The sequence below is a fragment of the Oncorhynchus kisutch genome, linkage group LG10 (assembly GCF_002021735.2).
Source record: "Oncorhynchus kisutch isolate 150728-3 linkage group LG10, Okis_V2, whole genome shotgun sequence".
NCBI lineage: Eukaryota > Metazoa > Chordata > Actinopteri > Salmoniformes > Salmonidae > Oncorhynchus > Oncorhynchus kisutch.
The window spans coordinates 43,574,089-43,597,601 of record NC_034183.2 but is presented as its reverse complement, the minus strand read 5'-3'; the positions used below and the strand labels follow the sequence as shown (position 1 = coordinate 43,597,601).

Here is a 23,513-nt window from a genome sequence, read left to right as displayed (position 1 = left end):
CAAAAAATTACCACATTGTCCCCATGTTGGGGAGTAATATTTGAAAGTCTAGGTTTGAAATAAAATACAGTACCAGTCAAACTTTTGGACACACCTACTCATTCAATTATTATTATTATTTTTACTAATTTCTACATTGTAGAATAGTAGTGAAGACATCAAAACTATGAACTATAAAACTATATTTTATAATTGAGATTCTTCAAAGTAGCCACCCTTTACCTTGACAGCTGAGCACTTATTGGCTGCTTTTCCTTCACTCTGCAGTCTTCAACTCAATTGAGATGGTTTGGAATGAGTTGGACCGTAGAGTGAATGAAAAGCAGCCAACAAGTGCTCAGCATTGTGGGAACTCCTTCAAGACTATTGGATAAGCATTCCTCATGAAGCTGGTTAAGAGAATGCCAAGAGTGTGCAAAGCTGTCATCAAGGCAAAGGGTGGCTACTTTGAAGAATCTCAAATATAACATTATTTTGATTTGTTTAACACTTCTTTGGTTACTACTTACTATATGTGTTATTTCAGTTTTGATGTAGAAAATAGTACAAAGAAAGAAACTTTGAATGAGTGTCCAAACGTTTGACTGGTACTGTTTGTCCCCTATTACTGTTCTAAAATTATTTTAAAATAAATAAATAGATACTTTAACTTAATGTTGGCGCTCTAAACATGCGCAAACAGCCATTTCAAAAGTGCAGGGCTTGTGCAACGTGCCATGCTGTCATTTTTTTCCTATTACAGGAATGATATATACTGATCAAAAATATAAACACAACATGTAAAGTGTTGGTCCAATGTTTAATGAGCTGAAATAAAAATAAAAAAAACATTTTTTTTTATGTTCATTTCTCTACCATAAGCTGCCTCCAACAAATTTGACAGTACGTCCAACCGGCGTCACGCCTGCAGACCACGCCAGCCTAGGACCTCCTCATCCGTCTTCTTCACCTGTGGGATCGTCTGATGGTGGGTGGGTGGATGCTGAGGAGTATTTCTGTCTGTAATAAAGTCCTTTTGTGGGGAAAAACTCATTCTGATTGGCTGGGCCTGGCAATCCAGTGGGTGGGCCTGGCTGCCAAGTGGCTTGGCCTATGTCGTCCCAGGCCCACCCATGGCTGCACCCCGCCAAATTGTGTGAAATCCATAGATAAGGTCTAATTTATTTATTTCAATAGACTAATTTCCTTATATGAACAGTAACTCAGTAAAATCGTTTACATTTTTGCATGTTGCGTTTATATTTTTGTTCAGTATACATTTGAGGAGAAAGCAAAGTCTCTACCTAGCCAATGATGTACATTTTCCCCTGTCTGATTCTGAGACAGCAGTAGGATATCACATGACGTCTCTTGGCCACTTGAAACCAGTTGGGACTGGTTTGGGTAGTGAGTCACTGTGCCAAAATGGCATATATATATATAAAATAAGACGCGCACAGGTAAGGAAACCTCAAACAACTTTTCCCATTCACTTTTTCTATCGTAAATGACGAGGTAGATCAATGGCGCATGTGGAGGATGCATACAAGCTAATGTGCAAGGAGAAGGAAATGCATTGCTTTACAATGAACATCAGGGTATACCCTTTCCATGCATACTAAATGTTTGCACTTTTGGTGGATTGACCTGCATTGCATACTCTATGAATAAACATATTGCGCATGATTTATGGCCAGCAGTAATATTTGAGTTTGATTTCCAAAAAGACAAGGACTGTAGCGTTCAAATGATATGTCACTTTCAATTGTCTGACAAAAAATGTTGTGGGGGGGAGTACCAACGACTCAGAGTTGAACAGCTTAATGTCACTTGTATTTCTAAACAAAGTGTAAGCCCAGTCTCCTCACCTACAGTTGAAGTCGGAAGTTCACATACACTTAGGTTGGAATCATTAAAACTCATTTTTCAACCAATACACACATTTCTTGTAAACAAACTAGTTTTGGCAAGTTGGTTAGATCATCTACTTTGTGCATGACACAAGTCATTTTTCCAAAAATTGTTTACAGACATTATTTCACTTATAATTCACTGTATCACAATTCCAGTGGGTCAGACGTTTACATACACTAAGCTGACTGTGCCTTTAAACAGCTTGGAAAATTACAGAAAATGATGTCATGGCTTCAGAAGCTTCTGATAGGCTAATTGACATCATTTGTGTCAATTGGAGGTGTACCTGTGGATGTATTTCAAGGCCTACCTTCAAACTCAGTGCCTCTTTGCTTGATATTATGGGAAAAACAAGATAAATCAGCCAAAACCTCAGAAAAATAATTGTAGACCTCCACAAGTCTGGTTCATTCTTGGGAGCAATTTCCAAACACCTGAAGGTACCATGTTCATCTGTACAAACAATAGAACGCAAGTAGAAACACCATGGGACCACACAGCCGTCATACCGCTCAGGAAGGAGACGCATTCGGTCTACTTTGGTGCGAAAAGTGCAAATCAATCCCAGAACAACAGCAAAGGACCTTGTGAAGATGCTGGAGGAAACAGGTAGAAAAGTATCTATATCCACAGTAAAACGAGTCCTATATCGACATAACCTGAAAGCCACTGCTCCAAAACCACCATAAAAAAGTCAGACTACTGTCTGCAACTGCACATGGGGACAAAGATCGTACTTTTTGGGAGAAATGTCTTCTGGTCTGATGAAACAAAAATAGAACTGTTTGGCCATAATGACCATCGTTATGTTTGGAGGAAAAAGAGGGACGCTTGCAAGCCGAAGAACACCATCCCAACCATGAAGCACGGGGGTGGCAGCATCATGTTGTGGGGGTGCTTTGCTGTAGGAGGGACTGGTGCACTTCACAAAATAGATGGCTTCATGAGGAAGGACAATTATGTGGATATATTAAAATAACATCTCAAGACATCAGTCAGGAAGTTAAAGCTTGGTCGCAAATGGGTCTTCCAAATGGACAGTGACCCCAAGCATACTTCCAAAGTTGTGGCAAAATAGCTTAAGGACAACAAAGTCAAGGTACTGGAGTCGCCATCACAAAGCCCTGACCTCAATCCCACAGAACATTTGTGGGCAGAACTGAAAAGGCGTGTGCGAGCAAGGAGGCCTACAAACCTGACTCAGTTACACCAGCTCTGTCAGGAGGAATGGGTCAAAATTCACCCAACTTATTGTGGGAAGCTTGTGGAAGGCTACCCGAAACATTTGACCCAAGTTAAACAATTTAAAAGGCAATGTGACCCACTGGGAATTTGATGAAAGAAATAAAAGCTGAAATAAATAATTTTCTCTAACATTATTCTGACATTTCACATTCTTAAAATAAAGTGGTGATCCTAATTTACCTAAGACAGGGAATTTTTATCAGGATTAAATGTCAGGAATTGTGAAAAACTGAGTTTAAATATATTTGGCTAAGGTGTATGTAAACTTCAGACTTCAACTGTATTTATTACTCCACTCTTCCTTATTCAAGCTCTCCTCTAGCTCACTCTCATCTCGCCACTCACTTTTCACTAACCCATCTGTCTCAACTATATCTCCCATATTTCCTCACTATTCTCTCCTCCCTCCGTTTTCCCCCTCCCTTTTCTTTGCAGTGTACAGCTCAAGTGGTCCCACTGTACTTACCACACTCAGGTTGACTGGGGTGAAGGGCTTTGGCACCGGCAGGCTGTACAGTGAGTTCAGCATGTCATTCAGCTCATTCTCCTTAGAACACACCATAAATCACACTCAATAAGAATAATACAAATTATACAAATGTAAAACCATGTGTCACACACACCCACACATGCGCACACACACACACCCACCCACCCACCCAGTACCAATCAAAAGTTTGGACACACCTACTCATTCAAGGCTTTTTCTTTATGTTTACTATTTTCTACATTGTAGAATAATAGTGAGAACATCAAAACTATGAAATAACACATATGGAATCATGTAGTTACCAAAAAAGTTCTAAACAAATCCAAATATATATCCAAATATATTTTATATTTGAGATTCTTTAAAGTAGCCACCCTTTGCCTTGACAGCTTTGCACATTATTGGCATTCTCTCAACCAGCTTCATGAGGTAGTCACCTGGAATACATTGTTATTTTGCGGAATTTCTTTCCATCTTAATGCATTTGAGCCAATCAGTTGTGTTGTGACAAGGTAGGGGTGGTTTACAGAAGATAGCCCTATTTGGTAAAAAAACAAGTCCATATTATGGTAAGAACAGCTCAAATAAGAAAAGAGAAACGGCAGTCCATCATTATATTAAGACATGAAGGTCAGTCAACGCGGAAAATGTCAATAACTACTAAAGTTTCTTAAAGTGCAGTCTCAAAAACCATAAAGCGCTATGAAAGGAAGACCCAGAGTTACCGCTGCTGCAGAGGATAAGTTCTTTGGAGTTACCAGCCTCAGAAATTGCAGCCCAAATTAATGTTTCACAGAGTAACAGTAACAGACACATCTCAAATCAAATCAAAGTTACAACAGATGTAGACCTTACAGTGAAATGCTTACTTACAGGCTCTAACCAATAGTGCACAAAAGGTATTAGGTGAACAATAGGTAAGTAAAGAAATAAAACAACAGTAAAAAGACAGGCTATATCCAGTAGCGAGGCTACATACAGACACCGGTTAGTCAGGCTGATTGAGGTAGTATGTACATGTAGATATGGTTAAAGTGACTATGCATATATGAAAAACTGAGTTAACATCAACTGTTCGGAGAAGACTGCGTAAATCAGGCCTTCATGGTCGAATTCAAAGAAACCACTACTAAAGGACACCAATAAGAAGTGACTTGCTTGGGCCAAGAAACACGAGCAATGGATATTAGACTGGTGGAAATCTGTCCTTTGGTCTGATGAGTCCAAATTTCTGATTTTTGATTCCAACCATCATGTCGTTGTGAGACGCAGAGTAGGTGAATGGATGATCTCTGTATGTGTGGTTCCCACCGTGCCTTGCTGTTGACACTGTCGTGATTTATTGAAAATCAAGGCACACTTAACCAGCATGGCTATCACAGCATTCTGCAGCGATACGCCATCCCATCTGGTTTGCGCTTAGTGGGACTATCATTTTTTTTCCAACAGGACAATGACACAAAACAAACCTCCAGGCTGTGTAAGGGCTTTTGACCAAGAATGAGAGTGATGGAGTGCTGCATCAGATGACCTGGCCTCCACAATCACCCGACCTCAACCCAACTGAGATAGTTTGGGATGAGTTGGACCACAGAGTGAAGGAAAAACAGCCAACAAGTGCTCAGCATATGTGGGAACTCCTTCAAGACTGTTGGAAAAACATTCATCATGAAGCTGATTGAGAGAATGCCAAGAGTGTGCAGAACTGTCATCAAGGCAATGGGTGGCTACCTTGAAGAATCTAAAATCTAAAAGATTTGTTTAACACTTTCTTGGTTACTACATGAGTTATATGTGTTATTTCATAGTTTTGATGTCTTCACTATTATTCTACAATGTAGAAAATAATACAAATAAAGAAAAACACTGGAATGAGTAGGTGTGTCCAAACTTTTGACTGGTACTGTATATAACTAAACAACAAAACCAAAACACACAGACACACAAAAATGTAATCTGATATTGTATGTCAACTCATGAGCGATTTGAAAAGGCGCTGACGGTGTGGCTGGCAAGTAGCTGGGAGCAGGGCACTGGAAGCTGAGTGTGTTCCTCCAAGGGGCTCGAAACATCCGTCTGACACACAGCGTTTAACGAGCGGCGAGGAGGAGGTTAAGAAAAAGAGGCAGAGCGATGTGTCCGGCCACAGCAGAGGACGGTTACCCAGTGCCGATTTAGGACCTACTGTACAAGGGCTGGGGTTCTGATGTGTAGTTACCCAGAAGTCTGTGCTCCATAGAGAGATCAGGCTGGCCACTAAACAGGCACCGTCATCACACATCTTTTCCTGGATGAACTCTCTGAATTACTTGTCTAGTTACTGTTATAATGATAAAGAGCACAGTATAATTGGAATAGAGGTTGCTAAGACATAATTACGTAGTCACTAAGACCGGTTACTAAGACAAAGAAAAAAGGTTCTTATTTATGAAAAATATTTTTGCTTCAGAGAATTTCTGTCTCTTCTGAATGCCAGTTTTTGACGGTGGAGCTTTAACATTAGTGTGTATGCCTGCGTGTGACTATGTGTGTGAAACGGTGTGTGTGTGTGTGGGAGAGAGTGAGAGTGAGAGAGAGTGTGTGTGATAGACAGTGAGAGAGTGTGAGATTAAACAGCCTCCTGTCACGAGAGGCTGAATGCTCACACGCATGGTCAGTAACTGGGCTGAGCCTGAGGAAACACTTAATTTACCCCTGGCCCTAAACCCTCATCGCCACGGTCTCCCCTCGTCTGTCAACATCCCTCCATCGCCTTGCAACAGCAGGGTAAATATAAACCAAATCATGCACACCAACACTGCAGTCACCCAACATTTACACACACACACACACACACACACACACACACACACACACACACACACACACACACACACACACACACACACACACACACACACACACATATCTCATCTATCTCTTACCGAATCCTTCTTTCACTCTCTATCTCTCTCTGCTTCAGAGCAGAGATAAAGATGAACATAGAAATGTTCACACAAACAAAGGACTTATTATTTTACAGAAAATAGCATTTACACTTGTCCTCTACTTTTGTTTAGTAGATTAATTAATTTACAGTACTATACTTCAGTTCAAATCAAATACAGTACTGTCTGTGACATATAAAGAAATTGACATTTTAGAAGGAATATAGAAGTGATTATTGTGTGTGTGTGTATATATATATATATATATATATACACATATACACACACACACACACACACACACACACACACACACATACATACATACACCTTATACAATAAATATATATGCATAAAAAATACATTCAAGATTCTAAAAGCAGGAGAGCAGGCTAATGACCGCCTGTGCTCTGATTGGTTGAAATGTTGCGTGACATGTACTGTTTCCTGTACCCCCTGAACCTGCGCCTGTGTGATTGTGTGTGCGAGAGTATGGGCGTGTGTGTATGTTGGGGAGGCTCTGTCCCCTTCACCCCTCTCTCAGCATAGTAGCTTTGAGGAAGCAAAGCTACATGACAGCACACTGATGGCACTCCTTAGTCCCAGCTCCCAACCGCTCCCTTCCTCTCTCCGTCTCCCTCTCCCCCTGTTCGCTCTCCCTCCTTTCTCGCGCTCTGGTATAAAGACTGCCTCATCAATTCCACTTTACGCTAGCTGCACATTTTTCCCCATTTCTTTTATACATTCCCTGAACTTCTTTCCCTCTGTTACTGAAATAGTTTGGCAAAGTGTGTGTGTGTATTCCTAAACTGTTTGTTGTTTTCCAGTAAATCATCAGGAGTTGACTTCTAGCTCTAAATCAGCGTTTGGTCTGTGAAATGTCAACATCGCTGCCTCAAAAAACTCAGAGCCAAGCCAAGCCCGACTCTCTCTCCCCCAGCTCAGCCCCATTTACAAACAAACAGAACACTGCTAACAACTTACAACAACATGGCTCTCACAACCAGCTACTGTACATACAACCTTAAACTGCTACTGTGTGCAAAACAAGATCATGCCCAACAGAAGCTGATGAAAAGTAGCGTACTAGTCTATTGTTGGTTGGTGACTTCTGCCACATGCCACATCTTGTACCTCAATATCAGGTTTGCTAACCCTGAGCCTTATGAAATGAGATATGAAGGCCGTATCACCTGGTTTTTGGTTAGGTAATCTGCTAGTGTGTTCAGGAACTTGTAGTAGATCTCAAACCAGGGGAGATAACTGCAAGAGAGAAAGAACACAAAATGCACATTTACAATCAATATAATTATTCAAATTAATATTAGACTATTTTGCTATATTTCACAATAAAAACACAAATATTTAAATTCAATTGTTGTTGGGTTTTCTTACAGATAAAGTATGGACACAGCCATGTATAGCCCGCCTACTATGGTTAAAAATGGATATATAGGTCTACAATATACTGTAAATACGGTCTAATACCATGTAATTACGACATTCTTTGTATTTTGGGCTATTTGCAGGGGAGGTAGAGAGGCAGGCTTTAGTCTAAAGGCGGTGGGTTGGGGAGGTAAAGACGGGAGGTAGAGACTGGCTTTAGTTTCTTCAACCCAACACGACTGGGCCAACGAAAGCTGTGGTAGAGGAGGACGAGGAGGGATGCCATGGTTTACAAGCATACTGATCCCAGATGCACAGTCCAGGCTCAGCCCAAGCCAACACACAGATGCACAGTCCAGGCTCAGCCCAAGCCAACACACAGGTGCACAGTCCAGGCTCAGCCCAAGCCAACACACAGATGCACAGAAAGAAAACCACTACCCACTGCCCCTTTTCACTCTCTTTTCCCTCTCCCCTCCCCTTATTTACATTTTAAAATAGACATTCCTTCTGGTTTTTCCTTATCAAATTCATGTTAAATAAATAAATAAAATGAAAAAATAAAATACAAATTATACTGTAGTGTTTGTGTTATAGCTAATCGCCTAATACACCCACCAGAAGCCAAATGCATCTTGCAACATGGCTTTCTTTATACGGTTGACATATTCTTGGCGGAGTTAGTTGACTTCCTTTTGAGGTGGAATATGGCCAACATTTTGTTTTGGCTTGAAGGTTGCTCAGAAGAGAGAGCTCAGTGCACGTATAATGTTATGCAATCAAATAATACAAATGTGGTGAGGTATCGAAGTGAGGCATTGCATAATGACGTTGGATTATGTCACTTAAAATTGTTTTAAAAAAATGCTTTATTAACATTCATTAACTGAATGAAGGTGAAATATAAGAACAAAGAAATGAATGAATATTGTCAAAATGAAACTTACATTAAACAAAATGTGCGGGCATGCTGCATTAACAAAAGTCACTTGTTCAATTAAAATGGCTACCTGGCTGAAATGGCTAACAAAAATTCACTGCACAAAAAAATCACAATGAAACTTTAATGAAAATATGTATTTGTGTGAGAGACTTTTATTAGCCAGGGAAGTCCTGTAGAGGGAGACAGGGGGATACTGGGTAGTTCTCAGGGCATGGGTCACTGGCTGCTCTGCAGACTGGAATTAACGCACAACAAGAAAAAAACAATAAAGTCAACCTAATGCAAATGTTCATATCACTAAATCTGCAAGGGGGCCAATGACATGGCGGTTCCCAGGCAAGTGCAGCCAAGCACACCAATCAGAGGGCCTGAGTGACCATTAACCTGAAACAATCAGCTCCTTAACATGTCAATATTTTGACGTCCGCATGAAGAGCTCACCGTAATCAGGTCACACTCTGCAAACCCAAAATGTAACATGCATGTGTTAACTATAAAATTCACATGCTGGCTGGACATAAAAAATATAAATATGCCATGCTTTCAAACAAATAGGCAGTGGATATTTCTATGGGCTCGAGGCAGGGATGGGCAAAAAATTACAATGACTAAATACCCTAAAGATCAATGTATCAAAATAAACTACTTGAAATGTTTTAAATTCAAATACATGTATTTTTGTATTTTAAAATACAGAAATACATTAGCAAGTAGCTGGCCCAAAGAGCAACAACATTCTCAGTAAAGGTTACAGAAACCTTTTACTTGCTATGACTGTGATTATGTTGTTCTTTATCTTCCTTAGTTGAATTCACTGACTGTAAGTCACTCTGGACAAGAGTGTCTGCTAAATGACCAAAATGAACTGCAAAGCATCCTGGTTATTGTTATTGGCCTTGTTTCAAAGTCATGTCTAGATGGGATACAGCTTAACCTAATTCTGCTAACCTGCTACGCTAATTATCTTAACCTGCTGCGTAAGTTCTCCGAAACCTGTTTACGAAAAGTCTATTTTGACAAAAGCTGTATCCCTTCTAGACAAAACCTTGTTTCGGGGCGGAGATCATTAGAATAACACTCAGCATGCTCCATTTTTGTAAACACGTTTATATTTAGTTCATTTAGCAGTGCCATCAGACTTCTGATACCAATGAAAGTGGGGAAACAAAATGGTGAACCACTATAAAAAAAAATGTTACAGAAAAGTATTTTGGTAGTTCAGTTCAGTGTAATCCAAATGACAAAATACTTAGAAGTAATTCAGATGCATATAACAGAAACACTGCCCATCTCATTGTAGATGTGTTGAAGTTTATTTTCAACATTAAAAGAGGGGGAAAAATCAATACAACCAAATTAATCCATACAACCAAATGAACATTTTCAAAACATTCTGAACAGGTCATTGAAACAAAGACCAGTCATTATCAGTCTCTTCAGGTCCTGGACACTAATCCTTCACATACCTCTCTCCTCTCTCTCTGTCCAGTCAGGCCTCACACACCGATTGGTGCATGTTTTTGTATAAAACGGATGATTATTTCTGAGCTATTTCCTGTGGTACAGTACCGGTATGTGTTTCTTTTTTTCTTAAATGAAGCGATTTAAGAAATCATTGCTCCTCTCCTCAGTTAGCAGCTTAGGTCTGTTTGTGCTTCCTAAATCCCCAGATAGAGAGACATCCATCAATGTGTGTGGAGGCCCGGCTACATCACATCACTCAAAGTACTGGATACTCCGAGTAAACCAGTTAAGTCTATGGCCAACTCACAAACCCTCCAACTGTATCTCCTACCACAACACAACCCCTCAGACTGTATCTCCTACCACAACACAAACCCTCCGACTGTATCTCCTACCACAACACAACCCCTCAGACTGTATCTCCTCCCACAACACAACCCCTCAGACTGTATCTCCTACCACAACACAACCCCTCAGACTGTATCTCCTACCACAACACAACCCCTCAGACTGTATCTCCTACCACAACACAACCCCTCAGACTGTATCTCCTACCACAACACAACCCCTCAGACTGTATCTCCTACCACAACAAAACCCCTCAGACTGTATCTCCTACCACAACACAACCCTTCAGACTATATCTCCTACAGCAGGGTTTCCAAAACTGTTTTTAATCCCTAGCACTACACAGCTGATTCACATAACCAACTTAATTACATTTTGATGAGCTTGGTGGTAGTTGAACAAAATTCATATCTTTGTAGTGGTTTCAATAGTTAATAACATTTTTGGCCATGTACTGACTGGTCTAGCTAACTACAGGAACTACACACTACTTTTTGACTAAAATAAAATATGGGTAAAGAACGCCTGAATTTACTTTCTTTTTCGGCATCAGATTATCATTTCAAACATTCTGTCAACATCTGACTCCACTGTTCTGGCAATTTAAGATTTAGATATGATACTTTTTCACAAAGTATACTGAATATAAATATAAAACGCAACATGCAACAATGAGGAAATGAGTCAATTGAAATAAATACATTAGGCCCTAATCTATGGATTTCACATGACTGGGAATAGAGATGCATCTGTTGGTCACAGAAACCTTTAAAAAAGGTAGGGGCGTGGATAAGTCCGTATCTGGTGTGACCACCATTTGCACCATGCAGTGTGACACATCTCCTTTGCATAGAGTTGATCAGGCTGTTGATTGTGGCCTATGGAATGTTGTCCCACTCCTCTTCAATGGTTGTGCGAAGTTGCTGGATATTGGCGGGAACTGCAACATGCTGTCGTCCACGTCGATCCAGAGCATTACAAACATGCTCAATGGGTTTGTGACATTTCTGGTGAGTATGCAGGCCATGGAAGAACTGGGACATTTTCAGCTTCCAGGAATTGTGTACAGATCCTTGGAACATGAGGCCGTGCAATAATCATGCTGAAACATGAGGTGATGGAGGCAGATGAATGGCACGACAATGGGCCTTAAGATCTCGTCACGGTATCTGTGTGCATTCAAATTGCTATTAATAAAATGGAATTGTGTTTGTTGTCCGTAACATATGCCTGCCCATACCATAACCCCACCGCCACCATGGGGCACTCTGTTCACAACATTGACATCAGCAAAACGCTCGCCCACCATACACATGGTCTTCACACGACACCATGCACATGGTCTGTGGTTGTGAGGCCGGTTGGACATACTGCCAAATTCTCTAAAACAACGTTGGAGGGGGCTTATGGCAGATAAATAAACTTTCAATTCTCTGACAACAGCTCTGGTGGACATTCCTGCAGTCAGCATGCCAATTGTGCACTCCCTCAAAACATGAGACATCTGTGGCATTGTGTTGTGTGACAAAACTGCACATTTTAGAGTGGCCTTTTATTGTCCCAAGCACCTGTGTAATGATCATGCTGTTTAATCAGCGTCTTGATATGCCACACCTGTCATGTGGATGGATTATCTTTGCAAAGGAGAAATGCTCACGAACTTGGATTTAAACAAATTTGTACCCCAAAACATTTTTATAATATTTTTGTGGGTATGGAAAATTTCAGGGATCTTTTATTTCAGCTCATGAAACATGGAACCAACACTTTACATGTTAAGTTTATATTTTTGCTGAGTGTAGTTTGGATGACGTTAACTAAAGTTTATATTTTTGCTGAGTGTAGTTTGGATGACGTTAACTAAAGTTTATATTTTTGTTGAGTGTAGTTTGGATGACGTTAACTAAAGTGTATATTTTTGTTGAGTGTAGTTTGGATGACGTTAACTAAAGTTTATATTTTTGCTGAGTGTAGTTTGGATGACGTTAACTAAAGTTTATATTTTTGTTTAGTGTAGTTTGGATGACGTTAACTAAAGTTACTTTGAAAAAGTAGTTAAGTAAACTATATGTTTAAGGGTAGCTTTATTGTAGTTTAACTTCTTCCAGTGTGATGTAATTGGTAACTTGGTAAACTATATTTTCATAGTAGCTTCCCCAACACGGATCCCCTACCACAAAACAACCCTGCAGACTATATCCCCTAACACAACCCCGTCGACTGTATTTCCTGACGACTAATCCTGAATTTAATTGAGTTGCTTGATCAAATACCTCCATGCATCAATCTGAACCTGCTAATCCTATAAATTCGTGTGCGCTGACATCAAAATAAAGTGATTTATGTGTAGGCTGGCACTGGACCAACCCATAGTTTTCTGGGAGCAATCAGAATGGTTTGAATGTGTTCGCATTCAATAAGTTGTTGGGGAGGAAGCAAATCCAGACTCATCGTGGAGAAGAAATGTTAGTGGGCGAGACGCTTGGCCGAAGCGATGTGGATGGGTAGCCAGGCAACAGACTGTATCCCCTACCACAACACAACCCCTCAGAGACTCTCCCATCTGCACATAGATGGGCAGAACAGAAGATATAGGCTAGATGTGGTCAAATCCTTTTCATTATGTCTTAATTCTTAAGACTTATATTCTCTAAAAGCTCAAATAAATTAACTGGTGTTTTTGTAATGACGCAAATTATGTAATTACCCATAAAAACAAATAGAAGAGAGAGAAGAGAGTTTTTTTTCCTGGTGTAGGAATATTACCAGGATAAACAAACTGCAATATCTCAATGCAAATAAATATCTACATATCTTTGGGCAGGTTAGGTTTTCATGTGATAAATAAACTACACCTGTTGGATGTTAAGCGCGGCACTGTTATTCATATTCCCTGGACGGGTCTTAAATCTCCCTTCACACCCACGGCCCTTAGTGAAAGTCAACTTGCACCTTGTAGCCAGCTCACTGGAAGATTTGATTACACCTTTACTTTCCCGGGTCAGAGGTTAAGTACAGGGAAGGAAATGTCCTCCGGCGTCTCGCTAAGTGACCACAAACTGGAGCGCCGACGTCCCTAAAAGGGAACCCAGGTCTCACCCGCCAAATAAAATCAAGGAAAACACCTTTTTTCATCTGAGACCCCTATGACATGTCCAAGGGTGATTTGTCCCTAAATATGAGAGAGTGACCAAAAGAGGAGAGGAGGAGGAAGAAGAGGATGGAGGGGAAGGAAGGAAGGAAGAAAGAGTAAAATCGAAACATTCTGCCTCTTTGAAGAGGTTTTGGCCTGAAGGTAGCGTGGCCCTTTCAGCCTGGGCTTTAGCCGCAGCACAACAAAGACCTGGCCACATAGAACTGTCCTAATCATTAAGCCACTTCCTTGTGTTAGCATAGGTGACAATTCTATACTCAGAGCACCTCAACAATCACAGGGACGCAAACGGTTTTACTTACCTTAGTTTTATATCCGGGGAACAGACACATTAAATAAAAGGTAGCACTCCTTTATCGAAAGTGCCTTCAGAAAGTATTCATACCCCTTGACCTTTTCCACATTTTGTTGCATTACAATGTGGGATTAAAATAGATTGAATAGTAAAAAAAAAATCTACATAATCTACACAAAATACTCCCATAATGAAATAGCAAAAACTGGTTTGTAGAAAGTTTTGAAAATGTATTACAAACAAAAAAGTTAAATATCACATTTACATAACTATTCAGACCCTTTACGCAGTACTTTGATGAAGCACCTTTGGCAGTGATTACAGCCTTGAATCTTCTTGGGTATGACGCGCATGCTTGGCACACCTGTATTTGGGGAGTGTCTCCCATTCTTCTCTGCAGATCCTCTCAAGATCTCAGGTTGGATGGGGAGCATTGCTGCACAGCTATTTTCAGGTCTCTCCAGAGATGTTCGATCGGGTTCAAGTTCGGGCTCTGGCTGGGCCACTCAAGGACATTCAGAGACTTGTTCCGAAGCCACTCCGAGTTGTCTTGACTGTGTGCTTAGGGTTGTTGTCCTGTTGGAAGGTGAACCTTCGCCCCAGTCTGAGGTCCTGAGCGCTCTGGAGCAGGTTTTCATCAAGGATCTCTCTGTACTTTGCTCCATTCATCTTTCCCTCGATCCTGACCAGTCTCCCAGTCCCTGTAACTGAAAAACATCCCCACAGCATGATGCTGCCACCACCATGCTACACCGAAGGCATGGTGCCAGGTTTCATCAGACCAGAGAATCTTGTTTCTCATGGTCTGAGAGTCCTTAGATGTCTTTTGGCAAACTCCAATTGGGATGTCATGTGCCTTTTACTGAGGAGTGGATTCCATCTGGCCACCCTACCATAAAGGCCTGATTGGTGGAGTGCTGCAGAGATGGTTGTCCTTCTGGAAGGTTCTCCCATCTCAACAAAGTAACTCTGCGGATCAGTCAGAGTGACCATCACATTCTTGGTCACCTCCCCAACCAAGGCCCTTCTCCCCCGATTTCAGTTTGGCTGGGTGATCAGCTCTAGGAAGAGTATTGGTTGTTCAAACATGTTCCATTTAAGAATTATGGAGGCTACTGTGTTCTTGGGGACCTTCAATGCTGCAGACATTTTTTGGTACCCTTCCCCAGATCTGTGCCTCGAGGCTCTACGGACAATTCCTTCGACCTCAGGGCTTGGTTTTTGCTCTGACATGCACTTCCAATTGTGGGACCTTCTATAGACAGGTGTGTGCCTTTCCAAATCATTCCAAATCATGTGTGCCTTTCCAAATCATGTCCAGTCAAATGGATTGACCACAGGTGGACTCCAATGAAGTTGTAGAAACATCTCAAGGATGATCAATGGAAACAGGATGCACCTGAGCTTAATTTCGAGTCTCGTAGCAAAGGAATACTTATGTAAATAAGGTTTTTCTGTTTTAAATGGTTAATACATTAGCAAAACTTTCTAAACCCCTGTTTTGTTTGTCACTATGTGTGTAGATTGTTGAGGAAATGTAACGTAATGTAACGTAATAAGGCTGTAATGTAACAAAATGTGGAAAAAAATCAAAGGGTCTGAATACTTTCTGAATGCACTGTATATATACAGTTGAAGTCGGAAGTTTACATACACCTTAGCCAAATACATTTAATCTCAGTTTTTCACAATATCTGACATTTAATCCAAGTAAAAATTCCCTGTCTTAGGTCAGTTAGGATCACCACTTTATTTTAAGAATTTGAAATGTCAGAATAATAGTAGAAAGAATGATTTATTTCAGCTTTTATTTCTTTCATCACATTCCCAGTGGGTCAGAAGTTTACATACACTCAATTAGTATTTGGTAGCATTGCCTTTAAATTGTTTAACTTGGGTCAAACGTTCCGGGTAGCCTTCCACAAGCTTCCCACAATAAGTTGGGTGAATTTTGGCCCATTCCTCCTGACAGAGCTGGTGTAACTGAGTCAGGTTTGTTGGCCTCTTTGCTTGCACATGCTTTTTCAGTTCTGACCACAAATCTTCTATAGGATTGAGGTCAGGGCTTTGTAATGGCCACTCTAATACCTTGTCCTTAAGCTATTCTGCCACAACTTTGGAATGCATTTCCCATTTTGAAGACCCATTTGTGACCACGCTTTAACTTCCTGACTGATGTCTTGAGATGTTGCTTCAATTCATCCACATAATTGTCCTCCCTCATGACGCCATCTATTTTGTGATGTGCACCAGTACCTCCTGCAGCAAAGCACCCCCACAACATGATGCTGCCACCCTTGTGCTTCACGGTTCGAATGGTGTTCTTTGGCTTGCAAGCCTCCCCCTTTATCCTCTAAACATAACGATGGTCATTATGGCCAAACAGTTCTATTTTTGTTTCATCAGACCAGAGGACATTTCTCCAAAAAGTACAATCTTTGTCCCCATGTGCAGTTGCAAACCGTAGTCTGGCTTTCTTATGGCAGTTTTGGAGCAGTGGCTTCTTCCTTGCTCAGCGGCCTTTCAGGTTATGTCGCCATAGGACTCGTTTTACTGTGGATATAGATACTTTTGTACCTGTTTCCTCCAGCATCTTCACAAGGTCCTTTGCTGTTGTTCTGTGATTGATTTGCACTTTTCGTACCTTCAGGCGTTTGGAAATTGCTCCCAAGGATGAAACAGACCCGTGGAGGTCTACAATTATTTTTCTCAGATCTTGGCTGATTTCTTTTGATTTTCCCATGATGTCAAGCAAAGAGGCACTGTGTTTCAAGGTAGGCCCTTAAAAACATCCACAGGTACACCTCCAATTGACTCAAATGATGTCAATTAGCCAATCAGAATAAAGCTATGACATAATTTTCTGGAATTTTCCAAGCTGTTTAAAGGCACAGTCAACTCAGTGTATTTAAACTTCTGACCCACTGGAATTGTGATACAGTGAATTATAAGTGAAATAATCTGACTGTAAACAATTGTTGGAAAAAATGACTTGTGTCATGCACAAAGTAGATGTCCTAACTGACTTGCCAAAACTATAGTTTGTTAACAAGGAATTTGTGGAGTGGTTTAAAAAAAAAAAGTTGTATTTCTCACCCCTTTTTCTTCCCAATTTCATGGTATCGAATTGGTAGTAGTTACAGTCTTGTCTCGTCGCTGCAACTCCTGTACGGACTTGGGAGAGGCAACGGTTGAGAGCCATGCGTCCTCCGAAACACAACCCAACCAAGCCGCCCTGCTTCTTGACACAATGCCCATCCAACCCGGAAGCCATCGCACCAATGTGTCGGAGGAAACACCGTACACCTGGCGACCGTGTCAGCGTGCACTGCTCCCGACCCGCCACAAAAGTCGCTAGTGAGCAATGAGACAAGGATATCCCTGCCGGCCAAACCCTCCCTAACCCAGACGACGCTGGGCCAACTGTGCGCCGCCCCAAGGGTACCCCGGTCGCGGCCGGCTGCGACAGAGGAAAAACAAGTTTTAATGACTCCAACCTAAGTGTATGTAAACTTCCGACTTCAACTGTGTGTGTGTGTGTGTGTGTGTGTGTGTGTGTGTGTGTGTGTGTGTGTGTGTGTGTGTGTGTGTGTGTGTGTGTGTGTGTGTGTGTGTGTGTGTGTGTGTGATATATATATATATATATATATATAAATCATCATATATATGTATAAAAATAAAACACTAATATACTAATATATCTTGATTAGATAAGTATTCAACGCACTAAGTCAATACATGTTAGAATCATCTTTGGCAGTGATGTATTTCTGGGTAAGTCTCTAATAGCTTTGCACACCTGGATTGTACAATATTGGCACTTTGTTTTTTATTCTTCAAGCTTTGTTAAGTTGGTTGTTGATCATTGTTGTAAAGCCATGTCCAAGTCTTGCCATAGGCCACTCAGGAACATTCAATGTCGTCTTAGTAAGAAACTGCAGCGCATATTTGGACTTGTGTTTTAGGTTATTGTCCTGCTGAAAGGTGAATTTGTCTCCCAGTGTCTGTTGGAAAGAAGACTAACCCAGGTTTTCCTATAGGATGTTGCCTGTACTTAGCTCTATTCCGTTTTTGTTTTGTTTTTTAAACCCCCCTAGTCCTTGCCGTTGACTAGTATAACATGATGTAGCCACCACCATGATTGAAAATATGAAGAGTGGTACTCAGTGATGTGTTTGTTGTGTTGGATTTTCCCAAACCTAACACTTTGTATTCGGAACAAAGTTTGACACATTTTTTTGGCAGTTTTACTTTAATGCCTTAATGTAAACAGGATGCATGTTTTGGAATATTTTAATTCTGTGCAGGTTTCTGTCTTTTCACTCTATCAAGAAGGTTAGTATTGGGGAGTAACTACAATCTTGTTGATCCATCCTCAGTTTAATTGCTGTGATAGGAGAAAACTTTGTAACTGTTTTGAAGTCACCATTGTCCTCATGGTGAAATCCCCCAAATCTTCCTCTCCAGCAACTCAGTTAGGAAGGACACCTGTATCTTTGTAGCGACTGGGTGTATTGATACACTATCCAAAGTCTAATTAATAACTTTACCATCCTCAAAGGGCTATTCAATGTCTGCTTTTTAGGTTGTTTTTTTTACCCATCTACCAATAGGTGCCCTTTCTTTGTGAGGCATTGGAAAACCTTCCGAGTCTTTGTGGTTGAATCTGTGTTTGAAATTCACTGTTCGACTGACGGACCTTGCAGATAATTATGTGTGTGGAGTAAAGAAATGAGGTAGCCAATCAAAAAATCATGTTAAACACTATTATTGCAACTCAGTGAGTCTTTGCAACTTATTATGTGACTTTTTAAGTAAATATTTACTTTGAATACTTGAGGCATTTCAGCTTTTCATTTTTAATTCAGTTGTAAAAAGGTAGAGAAATATAATTTCACTTTGACATTATGAGGTATTGTGTGTAGGCCAACGACAAAACAAATCTCAATTCATACCATTTTTTATGCAGGTTGTCACATTTTACTTTTAAAGTCAAGTCAAGGGGTGGGAATACTTTGTGAAGGCAATGTCTCTGTCTCATTTGATCACTACATACTGTAGATTTAAAAGGATTATTCAATATGATCACAACTTGGATTGCTTATCTAAGAATTCCCAACTTCCTTCCATTTCTGCATTTCTCAAATAAAGCAAACTGGGCAACAAAAAAAAAATCATTCTACTTTGTATTACTAATATGTAAATATATATATATATATATATATATATATATATATATATATATATATATATATATATATAAAAATAATAAAACGGAAAAACAAAGGTTAAAAATAAATAAACTTGGAACCAAGTCTGCCATCTCTGTCATTGATGCAAACATTCTATTTGTACATATTTCACATTTCTAAACCATGAGGTATCTAAAATATGCATGTCTTTGTAATCATGATTCAAACTATTTTCACTAACCTTTTTTCGCCACACAGTGGGTCTATTTACGAGGCAAAAAAAGGAGGCAGCAAAAACAAACTGAAGTCTTTAAAACACACTCACAGAATATATTTTTTTCTTTCTATACATTTCTTATTATGAATGAAGCAAGCCATGCAAACTGTTCAGAATGCATAATGAATTTTATACATCATATGTCAAATGAATTAGCATGTGGGACTCAGAGAGGGGGACAGGGGAGTCTCTGCTAATTGGCAGCGAGGCTTCATGCATAATTATGGGCAAAGCGGCTTCCTTTGCCGTGCTTCTGTGCCTGTAGCCGAATAACGAGGAGAAAGACAAAAAAAAGAAAAAGGAAAACAAAGGGCATGGTGGTGGCTGGCCGGGATGGGCGGGTGTGTGTGGAGGGAGGGGGTGGAGGACGGAGGTGGGGGGGCAGCTCATCTCGACAGCAGCTCATCAAGAACAAGATAAACCCTGCGGCTGCCAGTCAATATCCACACAACACACACTACCTCACGACACTTAGGCAATTACTGCATTTAGTTTAGCATATGAGAAATTCGGTTTTTTTTCTTCGATAATGTTTTTTCATTATTGTTTTTGGACTGTGCAAATTCCCATTAATTCTGTGGTTTGTTCAACTATATTGTTTAATTAATGAAATGTTTGTTATTTAAATTGTTAATATAAAATATAAAAGTTTCTAAGGCCCTATTAAACTATTTTTTACTAAAATGTCTTTATGTGCATTAATAATAAAAGATGACATCACATTTGAGATAAATCCAGGCTGTGCTAAACGATATCTCGAGAGGGAGTTGAAATTACAATTCACTATTAAAATAATTCTTCATAGTTGTCATAGTAAATGATAGATTGTTCCTAATTGACTCCGGGTTAAATAAATGAACTAAATTAATAACATTATAGGGACCAAACTAATATGGAATTCAGGAGTTTCGAATATTTCTGTAACTGGGCATGAAGAAATTGAAGAGGGTAACACTCTGATTCACACTGCTTCCAAAAGAGAACCCCACTCTCTCTACAATCAATTAAGAAATGTAATCTGCATGTGACTGACGTGAGGATATTACAAACAGTTGGTATTTATGAATAAGTAACATGTCAATAATATAGATGTCTTTCCTCATGAAAAAGGCAATTGTGACAAAATCCTTTTCAGAAAAAAACTAAACATGAATGACTAACTGATTGATGCAATCGGTCAATAGATAAAACAGGGCTATTCAACTCTTACCCGATGAGGTCTGGAGCCTGCTGATTTTCTGTTCTACCTGATAATTAATTGCACACACCTGGTGTCCCAGGTCTAAAATCAGTCACAGATTAGAGGGGAACAATGGAAGAAAAAAACGCAGTGGAACTGGCTTCGAGGTCCAGAGTTGAGTTTGAGGGTGCTAAAGAATAAGCTTCCTTACTTAAATGTACTCGAGATCAAAGTCTACTAAATATGTGTGAGCGTGTCGTACCTGAGCAAACAGATGCAGACACGGCAGCCGGAAGTGAGTCTGCAGAAGCCAAACCTCTGCTTGCTCTCGATGTCCGTCAGCACAAAGGTAAAGTTCTGGCCCACCTGACTCTGGGAAACCCTGGGAAACGCACACACACGTACGGTAGAGAGAGAACACACCATTAACACTCGACCAATTACCTCAAGAAATACAGTATGACCACACAGTCACATATGGAACAGAAATAACAACTCATTACTTCACAAGCACACATGGGAACATTTCAGTCCAGGGAATCATGACAATCAGACCAGTGAAAGTAATGTAATGGTTTCAGTTAAATAGAAAATTAGAAACTCCTTATTACCACATTATCACAGCAGAGGAAAGAAATGACAAACGTATTATAACATTATAAAGATACAGTATTATTTTTTCAATTGGGAAAAGTAACTACTCCCCCAACGCTAAGTCGAAGTCCCTCGACCTCACCTCTAAACAACGCATGTGCGTTTCTTATGAAGTTCCATCACTAGATGGCAGCAGTAAAGCTCGCGTGGAGAACAGCACAGCTCAGGAAATCCCAACCCCCACCCCCTAACTATACAATGGCACTTTTCCAATGTCATTTTCCAGGCTACAAAATAAGAGCAGAATCCTCTACAGAGGGCTGCTTTTCAAATCAGACTGGTACAAAATCTAGAGATATAGTTATTCAATCAAAGACAAACACATGATATAAGCGAGACATACACATATATGCAGACAGACACAAATGCATACAAAAGCACACGCGGGTACACACACACACACACACAAAATAGCACACCCACACCGTGGTGGGAGTGAGATCAAATGGCTTGGCATGGGTTGGGCAGGGAGCAGGGAGCAGACTGGCTTGGTGTTTAGGAGACTAAGAGAGGCTTTTGGCTTCAACTACACCACCAGCTGTTAACAACAGACTCCACACGCCATCGCTCCACAGCATACACACACAGCTCTCCTGTTACTAAAACATATTAGTGTGTGTGTGTCCCTGTGTTGGTAGGGTAGAGTACAGGACTATTAACAGGGGAGCAGGGGGAAGGAATCCTGTTCATTACCTCTCCACATCGAAGGGGAAGCAGAACTTGGGTATCGTCTGGAGAAACTCCTGAGAACCAGAATAACACAGCCACTGATTAGACAACACTGACATAACATAAACAACAACCCAATGACAAAATCAACAGTCACACTTCAGTAACAAGCCAGTATAGATGTTTTATATAATGCTACTTATACATGTTTAAAAACTATGGAATACTCAATGCATTAATAGAAAGAACACTACTTATATAACATTTATTATTAATACATTTATGTATTTTTGTGTTCATACACAACCCTGTAAGTGTAGCCTAATCAAATATATTTAATCAATAACATTACTTGTTGAACAAAGACTAATTCAAAGTCTGATAGTGAGCTCATTAAAAGCATCTCATTAAATAATTCAATTAGGCTAAATAACCAAAATACAACAGAAACAACTTAATCCCCAGAGCTGATAAGTGTTTCAGTTGAGAGAATCAGGGAAAAGGTTTTCCTTTCTATAGGTCCAGACCCATAGCTTAAATAATTACCTACGATTATTTACAGTACATCGATTATCAGGGGTGATGGCGGTGAAAGAGGGAGGGAGGCCGGGAGGGAGGGAGGGATGGAAGGAGTTAGGGAGGGAGGCAGGGATAGAGGGATGGAGGAGAGAAGAGAGAAAGACCTATAGGTGGTGGCAGATTGCTGTGACAATAGGCTAAGCAGCTCTGGGGGTACGGAACAGGCGGGGGGGGGGGGGGGGGGGGGTAGAGCCTTAAGGGCTTTATCTCCCAACACCTCCCCTGTGGGGGGGGGGGGGGGGGGGGGGGGGAGTAATTGGGGGACAGGAGCAGAGCAGAGCACCATATGGGTTAGCTGAGCCAGCCACCACTTCTGTCTGTCTGACTGAGGTTGGTCCTGGGTCTGTGTGTCTGTCTGGCACAGCAGCCTAGCCATGGGGAACAACCACTGATCCCCCCCGATCACTAGACAAAGCTGCCTGCCACCATAACCACAGGCAACAAGGAACAGAGATATGAGGGTGGGGGTAGTGTGTGTGTGTGTGTGTGTGTGTGTGTGTGTGTGTGTGTGTGTGTGTGTGTGTGTGTGTGTGGCGTATCAGTGTGTAGGAAGGCTGTGTGGCTATAAAACTGTCACACACGTCTGAGCCGCCACCGCCGTATGGACTCACTACTATTATTAACCGCCATGTAGGAACACCAATATGTTTCGGAGAGCCTAGCTTAGTGTTGTACATATGGCACACAGAAAACACACATACTCCATCTCTCTTCAAATAAAAACGTATGGGTTGCCAGATTCCGTAACGGCCATAGCCCCGCCCACATGTGTTGACAGGAAGAAGTGACAGTCCCTGAGCCATTGAGACCGACAAGA

At 40.7% G+C, this 23,513-nt stretch overlaps 1 protein-coding gene across 7 annotated transcripts in view; it reads right to left on the bottom strand.

Moving 5' to 3' along the window:
- Nucleotides 1–23,513, bottom strand: part of LOC109898168 (DENN domain-containing protein 1B) — a 178,057-nt gene that overhangs the window by 66,584 nt on the left and 87,960 nt on the right. For 6 of the 7 annotated variants that reach the window (XM_031833727.1, XM_031833728.1, XM_031833724.1 and 3 more), the window contains 4 exons: nucleotides 22,142–22,191; nucleotides 21,057–21,176; nucleotides 7,749–7,818; nucleotides 3,605–3,685 (listed from right to left, as the gene is read on the bottom strand). In XM_031833727.1, the coding sequence (XP_031689587.1) occupies nucleotides 3,605–3,685; nucleotides 7,749–7,818; nucleotides 21,057–21,176; nucleotides 22,142–22,191 (321 nt within the window). The remainder of the gene's footprint in view (nucleotides 1–3,604; nucleotides 3,686–7,748; nucleotides 7,819–21,056; nucleotides 21,177–22,141; nucleotides 22,192–23,513) is intronic. The other variant, XM_031833730.1, reaches the window with a different exon arrangement.